The sequence below is a fragment of the Oncorhynchus masou genome, chromosome 8 (genome assembly GCF_036934945.1).
Source record: "Oncorhynchus masou masou isolate Uvic2021 chromosome 8, UVic_Omas_1.1, whole genome shotgun sequence".
Taxonomy (NCBI): Eukaryota; Metazoa; Chordata; class Actinopteri; order Salmoniformes; family Salmonidae; genus Oncorhynchus; species Oncorhynchus masou.
Genome location: NC_088219.1, coordinates 46291683 through 46308029, shown reverse-complemented (window position 1 = coordinate 46308029; position 16347 = coordinate 46291683). Strand labels below are relative to the sequence as shown.

General features: G+C 41.6%; 1 protein-coding gene across 1 annotated transcript in view; it reads right to left on the bottom strand.

The window, feature by feature from the left end:
* Positions 1–16347, bottom strand: part of LOC135544747 (pro-neuregulin-1, membrane-bound isoform-like) — a 72447-nt gene that overhangs the window by 12975 nt on the left and 43125 nt on the right. Inside the window, exons 4-5 of the mRNA XM_064972610.1 lie at positions 2493–2595; positions 2131–2257 (exon numbers count right to left, since the gene is read on the bottom strand). Of these exons, the coding sequence (XP_064828682.1) occupies positions 2131–2257; positions 2493–2595 (230 nt within the window). The remainder of the gene's footprint in view (positions 1–2130; positions 2258–2492; positions 2596–16347) is intronic.

The following is a 16347-nucleotide window of genomic DNA, read 5'->3' as shown; positions in this document are numbered from 1 at the left end:
CTTCTTTGAGGAAAAGATCATGATTATTAGAAAGCAAATTACGGACTCCTCTTTAAATCAAGACAATGCTCAGTTGTCTTGAGTCTGCAACAACTCTGCCAGGACCTAGGATCAAGGGAGACACTCAAGTGTTTTAGTACTATATCTCTTGACACACTGATGAAAATCATCATGGACTCTAAACCATCAAGCTGCATACTGGACCCTATTCCAACTAAACTACTGAAAGAGCTGCTTCCTGTGCTTGGCCCTCCTATGTTGAACATAATAAACGACTCTCTATCTACCGGATGTGTACCAAACTCACTAAAAGTGGCAGTAATAAAGCCTCTCTTGAAAAAGCCAAACCTTGACCAGGAAAATATAAAAAAAACATTGGCCTATATCAAATCTTCCATTCCTCTCCAAATGTTTTGAAAAAGCTGTTGCGCAGGAACTCACTGCCTTCCTGAAGACAAACAATGTATACGAAATGCTTCATTCTGGTTTTAGACCCGATTATAGCACTGTGACGGCACTTGTGAAGGTGGTAAATTACCTTTTAATGGCGTCAGACCGAGGCTCTGCATCTGTCCTCGTGCTCCTAGACCTTAGTGCTGCTTTTGATACCATCGATCACACACATTCTTTTGGAGAGATTGGAAACCCAAATTGGTCTCCATGGAAAAGTTATGGCCTGGTTTTGATCTTATCTGTCGGTAAGATATCAGTTTGTCTCTGTGAATGGTTTGTCCTCTGACAAATCAACTGTAAATTTCGGTGTTCCTCAAGGTTCCGTTTTAGGACCACTATTGTTCTCACTATATATTTTACCTCTTGGGGATGTCATTCGAAAACATAATGTTAACTTTCACTGCTATGCGGATGACACACAGCTGTACATTTCAATGAAACATGGTGAAGCCCAAAAATTGCCCCCCCTAGAAGCCTGTGTTTCAGACATAAGGAAGTGGATGGCTGCAAACGTTCTACTTTTAAACTTGGACAAAACAGAGATGCTTGTTTTAGGTCCCAAAAAACAAAGAGATCTTCTGTTGAATCTGACAATGAATCTTGATGGTTGTACAGTCATCTCAAATAAAACTGTGAAGGACCTCGGCATTACTTTGAACCCTGATCTCTCTTTTGACAAACATATCAAGACTGTTTCAAGGACAGCTTTTTTCCGTCTACGTAACATTGCAAAAATCAGAAACTTTCTGTCCAAAAATGATGCAGAAAAATTAATCCATGCTTTTGTCACTTCTAGGTTAGACTACTGCAATGATCTACTTTCCGGCTACCTGGATAAAGGACTAAGTAAACTTCAGTTAGTGCTAAATACGGCTGCTAGAATCCTGACTAGAACCCAAATATTTGATCATATTACTCAAGCGCTAGCCTCCCTACACTGGTTTCCTGTTAAGGCAAGGGCTGATTTCAAGGTTTTACTGCTAATCTACAAAGCATTACATGGGCTTGCTCCTACCTATCTTTCTGATTTGGTCCCGCTATACATACCTACATGTACGCTACAGTCACAAGAAGCAGGCCTACTAATTGTCCCTAGAATTTCTAAGCAAACAGCTGGAGGCTGGGCTGTCTCCTATAGACCTCCATTTTTATGGAATGGTCTGCCTACCAATGTGAGAGATGCAGACTCGGTCTCTACCTTTAAGTCTTTATTGAAGTCTCATCTCTTCAGTAGGTCCTATGATTGAGCGTAGTCTGGCCCAGGAGTGTGAAGGTGAACGGAAAGGCACTGGAGCAACAGACCGCCCTTGCTGTCTCTGCCTGGCCGGTTCCCCTCTCTCCACTGGGATACTCTGCCTCTAACCCTATTACAGGGGTTGAGTCAATGGCTTACTGGTGCTCTTCCATGCCGTCCCTAGGCGGGGTGCGTCACTTGAGTGGGTTGAGTCAATGACGTGGTCTTCCTTTCTGGGTTTTCTTCGACTTTGACAGAGTGTTTTGTATAGCTCATTGACAAGAAAAGACAATTAAATCCATTTTAATCCCAATTTGTAACACAACAAAATGTGGAAAAAGTCTTCGGCTGTGAATACTTTCTGAAATCAATGAAATGAAAGTTAGCGAGAGAGTTGCTTAGTCACCATTATAAGATGTAAGCTAGTTACGTGAGTGACTTACATTGCCAAACTGGACGTTTTCAAGTGAAGGGTTATAAATCGGAGGTCCATTAGCCATACTTGCCATGGTATTTCTCTCATTTCGTAGGCTCTGCCTCAGAAGATCATGGAGCTTTTTCCTCTGCTTTCTGTGAACGTAAAGACAAACTGCATTGTGAGACTGACCAGCCATTTAGCCAATCCAAAAACCAGAGGGATGACAGATTTTGTCAAAGGTTGACATCAGAGGTTGTGATCGACCAAAACAAATATTTAAATGTTCAAATGTGCAGGCTATTACCTCAGAGAAAACAACAAATTACATAATAAGGATACTAGTAAATAATAATTTTGAGTTTAGCATAAAAATGTGACGTGAATTACTTTGTTTTGCAGTAGGCAACCACACACATGATTCCAACCACTAGGAGTGCAATGCAGATTCCTGTTATTGTTAATACACGTTTCTGATACAGCTCCTCGGCTTCTGGAAAAGAGGACAACGCATTCTTAAAACTCCACAACATGCAGGCCTTACTGTTACACAAACCAAACTCTACTTGGAAATCCCAAGGGAAACGAACAAATGTGTTTTAGGTTATGTATTAGGGTTATACATTCACAGAAACAAACAAACGTGTTTTAGGTTATGTATTAGGGTTATACATTCACAGAAACAAACAAATGTGTTTTAGGTTATGTATTAGGGTTATACATTCACAGAAACAAACAAATGTGTTTTAGGTTATGTATTAGGGTTATACATTCACAGAAACAAACAAACGTGTTTTAGGTTATGTATTAGGGTTATACATTCACAGAAACAAACAAACGTGTTTTAGGTTATGTATTAGGGTTATACATTCACAGAAACAAACAAACCGGGGCACAATGTTTTAGAGGAATCACGTTGGCTTTATTCATGGCATTTCTTTCTGCAATGTTAAACAATGTTTGTCTACTGAACGTGGCCCAGATATAACATTGTATAGTGGCTGTCGACCGAGACGGAGGAAATGGAATACATTGATCTGAGGAGGCAGTTCTGCTGAATCCAGTCGGAAAGCGAGGAAGTGTTAGTTCAAGGTCGGGCTCAGTAATCATGACTAGACAAACCACAGAAAATGCATTTTCCACAATGCATTCGAACCAGACCAGGTGTTCCTAATACAACAGATGCGTACTGTATATAAGATATTGTTATTCATCAAGACAATTAAAATCACTCCTTTGTATAATGTTAATATTCTAATACTGCAAACAGTGCAACATTGTTTGTTCACAGGACCCAGCGCTTGGAATTGTGGAATAATTATGTTTCAAAATATTTAGAGATTACAAGTCACCAGATTAGGGGATCAAGTGAAGTGAGTAATTATATAAACTGTTCAGTAATCACACCTAGTTTGTTTCTACTCCGTTTTTGAAAAATTGTTCGGTTTGCCTCAGTATTACGCGTCCTGTGAACAAATGATGCTAGAAACAATCACTTTTTTAAAATGAAGAACAATTATTTGGTAAATTGTTCAGAGTGAACATCAAGATCCCTTAAAAGACCTACAGCAAAAACTGACATCACTGATGAGACAAGGGGAGGAAGCATGAGATGACAGGAAAACAAAGGGGACACTGTTGGACACATACAGTACATCCACACGGTACAGTAGGAAATAGGACGACAGGAAAGAAGGAGATGAAATGAATGGGTCACGAGGGAGGACGCTGTCAGCATAGTTGGCATGACATGGCAAAATATTGGTTGGAACAGAGGAGGGATCAGGGGAGATGCAAGGAAAAGGCAAAAGCAAGAGCTGAAGGGATCTGAACACACAGCATAAACACACTGCAGTCTCTCTGGGTACCTACACTATCTAATGTGTGTCTGACACAACAAGAGATAGTCTACTGTAGCTCAAACGTTTGAAGGAGTCTAATGTGAGTATATGGTGGACATTTTAGAACCTAATGTGTGTTGGTATTTTGAGGACCTGCTCGTCGTTTGTTTGTATGTGTGCAGGTTAATTTGACTATACACTAACACATTGAGGTTTTCCAGAAATGTATAATAGAAGGTGTCATTACTAAGCATTGTAGATGCTGGCTACACCATGCGGCTTCGAATTTGAGTGGAACTATATGACATTAATCACATTGCCATTTTTGGGCATGCTGCCAGAATAACAGCATCAAGGCTTGATAGATGGGCAGCATACTTGAGCTACATACAGTGGGGCAGAAAAGTATTTAGTCAGCCACCAATTGTGCAAGTTCTCCCACTTAAAAAGATGAGAGGCCTGTAATTTTCATCATAGGTACACTTCAACTATGACAGACAAAATGAGGAGAAAAAATCAAGCAAATCACATTGTAGGATTTTTAATGAATTTATTTGCAAATTATGGTGGAAAATAAGTATTTGGTCAATAACAAAAGTTTATCTCAATACTTTGTTATATACGCTTTGTTGGCAATGACAGAGGTCAAACGTTTTCTGTAAGTCTTCACAAGGTTTTCACACACTGTTGCTGGTATTTTGGCCCATTCCTCCATGCAGATCACCTCTAGAGCAGTGATGTTTTGGGGCTGTTGCTGGGCAACACGGACTTTCAACTCCCTCCAAAGATTTTCTTTGGGGTTGAGATCTGGAGACTGGCTAGGCCACTCCAGGACCTTGAAATGCCTCTTACGAAGCCACTCCTTCGTTGCCTGGGCGGTGTGTTTGGGATCATTGTCATGCTGAAAGACACAGCCACGTTTCATCTTCAATGCCCTTGCTGATGGAAGGAGGTTTTCACTCAAAATCTCACGATACATGGCCCCATTCATTCTTTCCTTTACACGGATCAATCGTCCTGGTCCCTTTGCAGAAGAACAGCCCCAAAGCATGATGTGTCCACCCCCATGCTTCACAGTAGGTATGGTGTTCTTTGGATGCAACTCAGCATTCTTTGTCCTCCAAACACGACGAGTTGAGTTTTTACCAAAAAGTTCTATTTTGGTTTCATCTGACCATATGACATTCTCCCAATCTTCTTCTGGATCATTCAAATGCTCTCTAGCAAACTTCAGACGGGCCTGGACATGTATTGGCTTAAGCAGGGGGACACGTCTGGCACTGCAGGATTTGAGACCCTGGCGGCGTAGTGTGTTACTGATGGTAGGCTTTGTTACTTTGGTCCCAGCAGGTCATTCACTAGGTCCCCCCGTGTGGTTCTGGGATTTTTGCTCACCGTTCTTGTGATAATTTTGACCCCACGAGGTGAGATATTGCGTGGAGCCCCAGATCGAGGGAGATTTTCAGTGGTCTTGTATGTCTTCCATTTCCTAATAATTGCTCCCACAGTTGATTTCTTCAAACCAAGCTGCTTACCTATTGCAGATTCAGTCTTCCTATCCTGGTGCAGGTCTACAATTTTGTTTCTGGTGTCCTTTGACAGCTCTTTGGTCTTGGCCATAGTGGAGTTTGGAGTGTGACTGTTTGAGGTTGTGGACAGGTGTCTTTTATACTGATAACAAGTTCAAACAGGTGCCATTAATACAGGTAACAAGTGGAGGACAGAGGAGCCTCTTAAAGAAAAAGTTACAGGTCGGTGAGAGCCGGAAATCTTGCTTGTTTGTAGGTGACCAAATACTTATTTTCCACCATAATTTGCAAATAAATTCATAAAAAAGCCTACAATGTGATTTTCTGGATTTTTTCCCTAATTTTGTCTGTCATAGTTGAAGTGTACCTATGATGAAAATTACAGGCCTCTCTCATCTTTTTAAGTGGGAGAACTTGCACAATTGATGGCTGACTAAATACTTTTTCCCCCACTGTATATAGCGTGAATGTATGTTTATTATACTATAACAAATATGGTATGTTATGGCTGGATGATCCCTTCATTGACACAAGGAAACTGACTGGAGATGAGGGGGGCAGGCTCAAGCCTCTAGTCCTACGTCTGCAAACTAAAGAGAAAGGAACTATCCATACCCATAAATTCAATCCCAAGATGTTCTGCCAATGCAGACACGTGACAAAAAGAAAAGAGAGGTATTTTTCAGATGAGGTGTTATTCAGAACTATAATGCTCACAAAATGTTTCTACAGAGAATAGAATAATATAACTGACTATTTCACCTTATAGAATAATTATATAATTATTCTAGAAGAGGGTTTCCCAAACTTGGTCCTGGGGCCTCCCATAGGTGCATGTTTTGTTGTTCGCCCTAGCACTACACAGCTGAACAAAACATGCACCCATGGGAGGCCCCAGGACCAAGTTTGGGAAACCCTCTTCTAGAATATCCACTCTATTATAGTCTAAGAGCTAACTAAGTAACTAAGATGATGTTACCACAATTAGGAAAAGTGATCAGACACCTAAACCCATCGAATACATGAGTTAATCAAAAATGCATTAAAATGTATCCATCTAATAATCGCTACCATGAGAGGAACGTTCTCAGTGCAGTGGCATGCACATGCAAACATCACTTTGCTTGCATTACCAATGGTAATGTCAGTACACTGTCAATCAGGCAGGTTTACGGGCACTAGTTAGGGCATTCGTCGTTCAATGTTAAACACTATGTCTTACACCTCTCATGACGTGTGATGATCATGTACTATTTCGATTCCCAACACACACTAATGCAGATCTACAAAGTCAATTTTGCCGTCATACCAAATTCTAATTTGCCATTACTCCGATCAACAGATATGTTGATCGGAGTAATATGTTTAGAGGAATACAAAAATCATATATACAGTATATATACAGTGCATTTGGAAAGTATGCAGACCCCTTCACGTTTGCCATATTTTGTTACCTTACAGCCTTATTCTAAAATGGATAAAATTCCAATGCCACTGTTATGTACTGTGATGTACTTCCTATTCTCTCTTCGACAATAGGCTACAATTATCATACTCTTATTTTGGTTAATAGCTGTGTTATCAAAGGAGCTGTGATGTGATTATAAAGTTGTGTATAAACTGACGCAATGAGGTAGTATTGGAACAGAAGGCATATTTTTCCCTGAGTAAATCTGACTAATATTCAAATATCTTGTTGGCCCTTAAAAACGATGCAAAACATAAACACATGGCTGTTCTGCACTTGTGAACACTCAGCTTAGAAGCTCCAAGGCACCTTTCATATGACTGCCCCAGTAACGCTGCTCTGAAATTCAGCCAATACTTGAGAAATGGGATTAGATTTAGTCCCATTATGCCAATGTGAACAAAAAGTGTTTTCGTACCCTATACATGTTCTCTACTCAAAATATGGTTAGTGACAAAAATAACAACCACTCTGTTCTTGGTCAAATTCTATGACTCATCTCATTGTTAACAAATATCAAAGTCCTGCTTTCACCGTGTGTAACATGACAGCTGACTGAGTTTCAAAGTGTTTGCAACTTTCCCTACTTGGTCACGGGCAACTGTGACGCTTCAGGAGAGTACAGAGTACTATCAATATCAACAACATCTTCAACTACTCTCGCTGGGTCAAACAAGGACTAGTCAAATCAGAAGAAAATGACTCCTTCCTGAATACTACTCTGAACAGACCCTAACATATACCTCCATTTTGAGTAGCGTACCCTCGACCCACAGCAGCCCTTGTCAGGAGGTCCATTTGTCAGCGAGGGGTAAATGATTGTGCTCTCAGCTCTTCTGAACTGCTGTAGGAGCCGTCTTCATGTCTGTCCCCTCCGACCTCAGCAAGCATGAAAATATATGACTATTTTGGCAACAGCCATACGGAGACATTGGCTGTCCCCCCTTTGGATAATATTTCCTGATGGTCAAGGATAGGGCTGCGTCCATCCTTTCTCGGCCTATACTACGCACACACAGCATCCGTAGCTCCTCCTCATCTATAGCAGTAGCAGTGAGTGTCTCTTGTTACATTGCTGGCAGCGTGCCCTCCTTGCAGCTCCAGGGGTTCACAGACACGGTATTTTCCCTGGCTACATAAAGGCCTCCAACTGGCCACGGGAAGAGGTTTGGGGGTGGGGTGTGCTGAGAATTTTTGGTCCGCTAATAAAGTAAAGTTCCAGTGCATTTATTTTTTCTAAATAGTACAATAATTTACATTTATATTTCTTGGGGTTCTGTTTTTTCAGGGGGTGCTGCATCATCCTCAGCATCCCTACTGCCAACTGGGAGGAGGAGTAGTGGGCCACGATGATTAGAGGAACAGATAGCGACAGCAGCATTCCTTTGATTAGCTCCTCAAATTCACTCGCTGTCATCTCAGGGAGACGTAAAATACAACTCCCTCTGTTCCTTTGCATCCTCCACACTCCGATTACATCTTAATAGGCATCTTTTTTTTGTTTCACCTCGTAGATGAAAGCATGGTTTTATTGCTGCTGTTTTGCCAGGCAATGATGTCTATTCATGGATACTCAATAAAACATTTGAAATGATCAAATAATGTATCTTCAGTCTCTCTCTGGGTTTTCATAATTTTCCATCAATTTGCAAGTGGGTGAATTTCACCAGAGAAATCATCTGAGCGAGGGAAACAGCGCCTCTCTGTCTCAGTATAAGAATGCTGTTCATTGACTACAGCTCAGCCTTCAACACCATAGTACCCTCCAAGCGCATCATTAAGCTCGGAGCCCTGGGTCTGAACCCTTCCCTGTGCAACTGGTGAAGGTAGGAAACTGAACCTCCACTACGCTGATCCTCAACACATGGGCCCCAAATGGGCGCGTGCTCATCCCCCTCCTATTCTCCTTGTTCACCCATGACTGCGTGGCCACGCACGCCTCCAACTCAATCATCAAGTTTGCGGATGTCAGGGCCTCCCGAGTGGCGCAGTGGTCTAAGCCACTGCATCGCAGTGCTAGCTGTGCCACTAGAGATTCTGGGTTCGAGTCCAGGCTCTGTCAGAGCCAGTGTCATACGGGTTAGGGGAGGGTTTGGCCTGCAGGGATGTCCTTGTCCCATTGCGCACTAGCGACTCCTATGGCGGGCCGGGTGCAATGTGTGCTGACACAGTCGCCAGGTGTACAGTGTTTCCTCCGACCCATTGGTGCGGCTGGCTTCCGGGTTAAGTGGGCATTGTGTCAAGAAGCAGGGATCTCGATCTTCGCCTTTCCCGAGTCCGTACAGGAGTTACAGCGATGAGACAAGACTAGAACTACCGATTGGAAACCATGAAATTGGGGAGAAAAAGTGGTAAAAAAAGTTTGCAGACAACACAGCAGTGGTAGGCCTGATTACCAACGTTGAGAGAGCCTACAGGGAGGAGGTGAGGGCCCTGGCAGAATGGTGCCAGGAAAATAAACTCAAAGTCAACAAAATGAAGGAGCTGATCGTGGACTTCAGGGGGTTTGGCCAGCAGGGATGCTCTTGTCCCATCGTGCTCTAGTGACTCCTGTGGTGGGCCGGGCGCACTGCATTCTAAACATGGGGGCCCTCAGGGGTGTGTGCTCAGTCTATACTCCCTGTTCACTTATGACTGCACACCCAGGCACAACACCAACAATGACGAGACAGCCTATGGGGAGGAGGTCAAAGACCTGGCCGTGTGACTACAGGAAAAGGAGGACCGAGCACACCCCCATTCTCATCGATGGGGCTGTAGTGGAGCAGGTTGAGAGCTTCAAGTTCTTTGTTGTCCACATCACCAACAAACTCACATGGTCCAAGCACACCAAGACAGTGGTCAAGAGGGCACGACAAAACCTATTCCCCCTCAGGAGACTGAAAATGTGGCATGGGTCCTCAGATCCTCAAAAGTGTTGCGATGAGCAAAGGGTGGGCACCTAAGAGCGGACTCAGAAGAGGAAGCCGGGATGAATGCACAAATAGCTTTATTGATCACAGAGAAATGGGGAGTGCAGAGGAAAAAAATGGTTTAAGGCAGGGAAACGAGCAAAGCAGAGCAACAGGATCTTGAGAATAAACAAAAGGCTAGAATGATAGTGACTGAGCAGAGATTACGATCTGGCAGAGTGGAATTGGCAGGAATGGGTATTTGTCTTGATCTTGGTCTTGATTTATGGAACGATTCGCAGCTGATAGAGATCTGCTTTGACTCCAGCACACATGTCTCCAACCACACCATCACACACAAATAGAAAGGGAGGGGTAGAGAGAGAAAGTGTACTGGAGCGAATAGCTGCAGGTAAAGCATATACTGGATGTGGCAGGAAGGGGGTGTGGCAGGAATAGATGTGACAAAAAGGTTCTACAGCTGCACCATCGAGAGCATCCTGACTGGTTGCATCACTGCATGGTATGGCAACTGCTCGGCTTCCGACCGCAAGGCACTATTGAGGGTAGTGTGTATGGCCCAGTACATCACTGGGGCCAAGCTTCCTGCCATCCAGGACCTCTATACCAGGCGGTCAGAGGAAGGCCCTAAAAATTGTCCAAGACTCCAGCCACTGGTATCGGAGTGCCAAGTCTAGGTACAAGAGGCTTCTAAGCAGCTTATACCCCCAAGCCATAAGCCTCCTGAACATCTAATCAAATGGCTACCCAGATTATTTGCATTGCCCCCCCCCATCTTTTACACTGTTGCTACTCTGTTATTATCTATGCAGTCACTTTAATAACTCTACCTACATGCACATGTTACCTCAATTACCTTGACTAACTGGTGCCCCCGCACAATGACTCTATACCGGTACCCCCTGTATATAGCCTCGCTATTGTTATTTTACTGCTGCTCTTTAATAATGTGTTACTATTATTTTTTTTATTTAAAATTTTTAAACTGCATTGTAAGTAAGCTTTTCACTGTAAGGTCAAATTTAATTTGATTTGACTGCCTGTCTTTCAGAACACCTACATCACGGCCTGTTCACCCCGCTATCATCCGGAAGGCGAGATCAGTACAGGTGCATCAAAGCTGTTTCTATCTCAAGGCCATCATAATGTTATATAGCATATATGTATATGTATATATCGCTATCCGGCTACCACACGGTTACTCAACCCGGCACCTTAGAGGCTGCTGCCCTACTGTATGTACTGTACATCGACATGGAATCACTGGTCACTTTAATAATGGAACACTACTCACTTTAATAATGTTTACATAATTTTTACACATTTCATATTCACAGTTGAATTCAGAAGTTTACATATACCTTAGCCAAATAAATTTAAACTCAGTTTTTAAAGTAAAAATTCTATGTCTTAGGTCAGTTAGGATCACCACTTTATTTTAAGAATGTGAAATGACAGAATAATGGTAGCGAGAATGATTTATTTCAGCTTTTATTTCTTTCATCACATTCCCAGAGGGTCAGAAGATAACATAATTAGCATTTGGTAGCATTGCCTTTAAATTGGTTAACTTGGGTCAAACGTTTCGGGTATCCTTCCACAAGCTTCCCACAATACGTTGGCTTAATTTTGGCCCATTCCTCCTGACAGAGCTGGTGTAACTGTGTCAGGTTTGTAGGCCTCACTCGGACACGCCTTTTCAGTTCTGCCCACAAATGTTCTATAGGATTGAGGTCAAGGCTTTGTCATGGCCACTCCAATACCTTGACTTTGTCCTTGAGCCGTTTTGTCACAACTTTGGAAGTATGCTTGGGGTCATTGTCCATTTGGAAGACCCATTTGCGACCAAGCTTTAACTTCCTGACTAATGTCTTGAGATGTTGCTTCAATATATCCACATAATTTTCTCTCCTCACGATGCCATCTATTTTGTGAAGTGCACAAGACCCTCCTGCAGCAAAGCACCCCCACAACATGATGCTGCCACCCCCGTGCTTCACGGTTGGGCTGGTGTTCTTCGGCTTGCAAGCCTCCCCCTTTTCCTCCAAAACATAACGATGGTCATTATGGCCAAACAGTTCTATTTTTGTTTCATCAGACAAGAGGACATTTCTCCAAAAAGTACGATCTTTGTCCCCATCTTTGTCCCCAAGTTACATACTGTAGTGTGGCTTTTTTATGGCGGTTTTGGAGCAGTGGCTTCTTCCTTGCTGAGCTGGAATTGTTGTTGTTCTTTTGACATTCTGTTGTTGTGGAATTGATTTGCACTTTTCGCACCGAAGTACGTTCATCTCTAGGAGACAGAACACGTCTTCCTCCTGAGAGGTATGACGGCTGCGTGGTCCCATGGTGTTTATACTTGCGTACTATTGTTTGTAAAGGTGAACGTGGTACATTCAGGCGTTTGCTTCCAAGGATGAACCAGACTTGTGGAGGTCTACAATGTTTTTTCTGAGGTCTTGGCTGATTTCTTTAGATTTTTTTGATATCAAGCAAAGAGGCACTGAGTTTGAAGGTAGGCCTTGAAATACATCCACAGGTACACCTCCAATTGACTCAAATGATGTAAAATAGCCTATCAGAAGCTTCTAAAGCCATGACATAATTGGAGTTTTCACTGGAATTTTCCAAGCTGTTTTAAGGCACAGTCAATTTAGTGTATGTAAACTTCCTACCTACTGGAATTGTGATACAGGTACTTATAAGTGAAAACAATTGTTGCAAAAGTTACTTGTGTCATGCACAAAGTACATGTCCTAACTGACTTGCCAATACTATAGTTAGCAAGAAATTTGTGGAGTGGTTGAAAAAGGAGTTTTAATGACTCCAAACTAAGTGTATGTTAACATCAGACTTCAACTGTATATACCGTATTATAATGTATTTTAGTCAATGCCACTCTGACATTGTTCATCTTAATATTTAAATTCCATTCTTTTACTTTTAGATTTCTGTGTATTGTTGTGAATTGTTAGATACTACTGCACTGTTGGACCTTGGAACACAAGCATTTTTGATACACCTGCAATAACATCTGCTAAATATGTGTATGTGATCAATAACATTTGATTTGATTTGTAGCCAAAGTATCTGATGCCTGTCATTAACAAAAGAATATAACATGTTGCCGTTGTAGCATTTGATTGATGCCAGCAAGCACTTGGCCTCCCTTCAGCTAAACTCAACTGGGGGTTGTCCTGATGCAGCAAAATGTCCCCCACGTGTGGCTAGTTTGGTTTTGGCTTCACAACAATCAAATCACTTCCTAAGAAAAAATGTAATTTCAGAAAGACATGTCTGTGATGGGGAGTCCCAAAGGGCCCAATTGTCCCAGCGTCATCCCGGGTAGGCCGTCATTGTAAATAAGAACTGACTTGCTTTGTTAAATAAAGGTAAAATAAGTAATAATAATAATTTAGAGTTATTAGCGTAACTTTAGTTATTCTACAATTGTTGGGCTATATGTTTTAATTTTTAATACTTTCAAAGACTGCTTAATGAGACAAATGATTATTTGAAAAAAGTTGCATGAAAGTCATGAGTTCTGCCTTGTTTTTTGCTGTACAGACTTCATCAGTTTCTCGTTCACAATTTGACAAGCACTTGATAATGCCTCGAATTTCCCAGCAGCATCCTTTTGTGTGGCTGTAATGCCCCCTAAAATCAGTGTCCGTTTTGCCTTTGGGCTGAATATAATAATTATAATTCCCTTCTCCCTGAGTGCTATGAGGCGCCTCTCACTCACATGGCTCTCCATCATGTGATCGGGGCTTTCTCACAGGCTACAGGTGAAGACAGACACACCGGGGAGGCAACTGCGCGCATCCATTATCATAAATGACCTCAAATGCAATTATGCATGTAGTGCTTGTATTATGAAGGGTCATTTTTATGGTGAAATTCGTCTTCCCCAAACTTGAAACTCACGCCCTGCTTATGTATGGCAGTTAGGCTCTACACCCCTTGTAAAGAGGATTAATGTGCTTAATCTTAAGAAGTAATTTTGTCCACTTTAGCTGTTATACAAACACGAGGTGTGCGACTGTGATTAGAAAATTAGAAAAAAGTAATTATGTCTTGCCTTACACTGGGCATCATTCACAAGTGATAATATATAATTCACAAGTGATAGGCTAATACTGTCACCCATCTGATTATTCTTGATTTAATCGTGTCTTTATAACTACTAAATTATGTATGTGTGAAATTAGTTTTTTCATTTAGAATGGACCGTTATCATGAGCCTGTCTCGAAACAGGGGCAGGGGTTAAAATGCATGTCAACTATGCACCTAAATAGCGAATGGAGGACGCTTTTCCCGTGATTCATTTTCATGCCAGCCAGGTAGGCTATACTCCTGTTGTAAAGAGAAGCAATGTGTTTAATATTATGAAACGTGAGAAATCAATGTAGTAGCCTAATTCTATAGAAAACTGATGGGATCTTCCTCTTTTTATTAGAAGCCATCACTCTGTTTTCTCATGCAACTGCACAGCTTATAGTAATGTTGCGCAACATGCTAACACGAATGATCATCAGCAGCAGCATCAGAGCTTGGAGAAGCCTCATTACCGTGACTAAATGGTCACATTATATTTATATATATACAAATTATATTTCATTTATACTCCGGTTGAATTTACATTTACATTTAAGTCATTTAGCAGACGCTCTTGTCTGTAGACCGTCGCTGCGACTGTCCGTTTCCTTGTTGCAGGCAGATGAAAAAAAGTTCAACTTTGACCCTGTCGCTGCGTCCATTGTCATGGTTACCTGACTAAGTCAGCAACGAGACAATGCTCGTAAAATCCTCATGTAGAATGCCCTTCTTTTATTTCATCACATCGTAAGCTATTTTCTTACCATTAACTTGTAAATAATTATATTGTTGTGAGTTTATTTTCCTGTAATAATCAATAAAAATGTGCTAAAGTTAAGATGTTGTCAGCTATGATATGGTCATTATTTGAACTAACGTAGCGAGCTAACAAGCTAGAAGCAAGCCAAGACATTGTTTAGAGAGTTGATTTCGTTGCCTGGTTTGCTAGATTGACAAAAACTAAATGCATTTTTAAATGGAAGGGTTTGTTGGTGTTAAAATACACCAGTTATGCTATTTTGGACCACCAGGGTGCTGATGTCGTGGAGCCTGTCGTTTTTGTGTTTATACTTTTTCATAATGTCAACGACAAGTTTGATGTCGGACGACAATAGAATGTTCATGATGTCACTGCGCCAACTGTCTACAGACATGTCAACAGACGAAGTATAAATCACCCTTTATAGAGCAAACAACTAAATTATCAAAACACAGGCTGTAATATGGCTTTTTAACTGGCTTGGCTTGGTTTCCTCAGTGATTTTACCCACGCACCGCAACTGTTGCCAGGTAACCTATGGTACAATTAAGGTGAGTGGGTAAGTCACAGTGATAAAGTGCACTGGGGCTGTTGCCTGGGCGGCTGCCTCTCTCCCTCTCTTGCCTTTCCATGACATCAAAGAGGTCTCTGTTAAGGTTTTTACAGTGCCTCCATAATCCACAATGACCCCCACCCACCTCCCATAAGTCTTATTGCTCTTCAGATTATAAAATACATTGCAGACTTAGGTTGTTTCCTTTCAAAGGCAGTAAGTAGCGATATAGAGCTTTTTTAGTACAGCAAACAACACTGTCCCCTGCCTCCTATTTGAAGGTTCAAGTTTGGAAAGTTGAATATGCATAAGTTTGAGTGTTCATTTCCCCATCTTTCTTCTATTATTGTTCCATTCAATCATGACATAACTAACACAATATCAGGAAACTATAATGAACTGCTTTAAATTTCATCCAACTCTACAAAACAAGGCAAAAAAAATGGACATGCGAGAAACAGGTAACAGTGACTAACCGTACACATCAGATCCGTACACATTTGCGCAACTGCAGCATTTAAACAAGGCTGCAATGAAAACTAATGGGACTGTAGCGACTGTGTTGGCATCAAAGTCCGGGGCGTGAACTAAGTCTCGATTCAGTGTCGATTGACATGGTAATGGACCCATAGCACTGGAGAAATAACTGACCCCGCTGACGCTGTACTTTAAAGTGTGACGTGTCACAACGTAACGTACTGCACACATTATTCAACTCATTCTGTGCCGTACAGCCTCTTTTCAAAACAAGAAATCATCAATGGTGAGTGTAAAGGGAATTACTCGAGAGTTCATCAATAGTTAATTCAATCCATTGTTCATTTTTGCGTAATCACTGCGAGCCATCATGACTATCAAAAACTGACATCCACAGTTGAATGGTGAAGATAAATTTAGGGCTCCCTTGAAAACCATATTCAAAATCGACACAAACCTTTACATAGGTATGTAATGACACATTATATAAACTCTTTATGGTGTTATATTTACATTTTAGAGTTAATAAGTTGGGCAAATCGGGTGAAAAATGCCGTTTCCCCATACGACATATCTCCCCTTTCACTATGACGCAGTAGCGTTTGC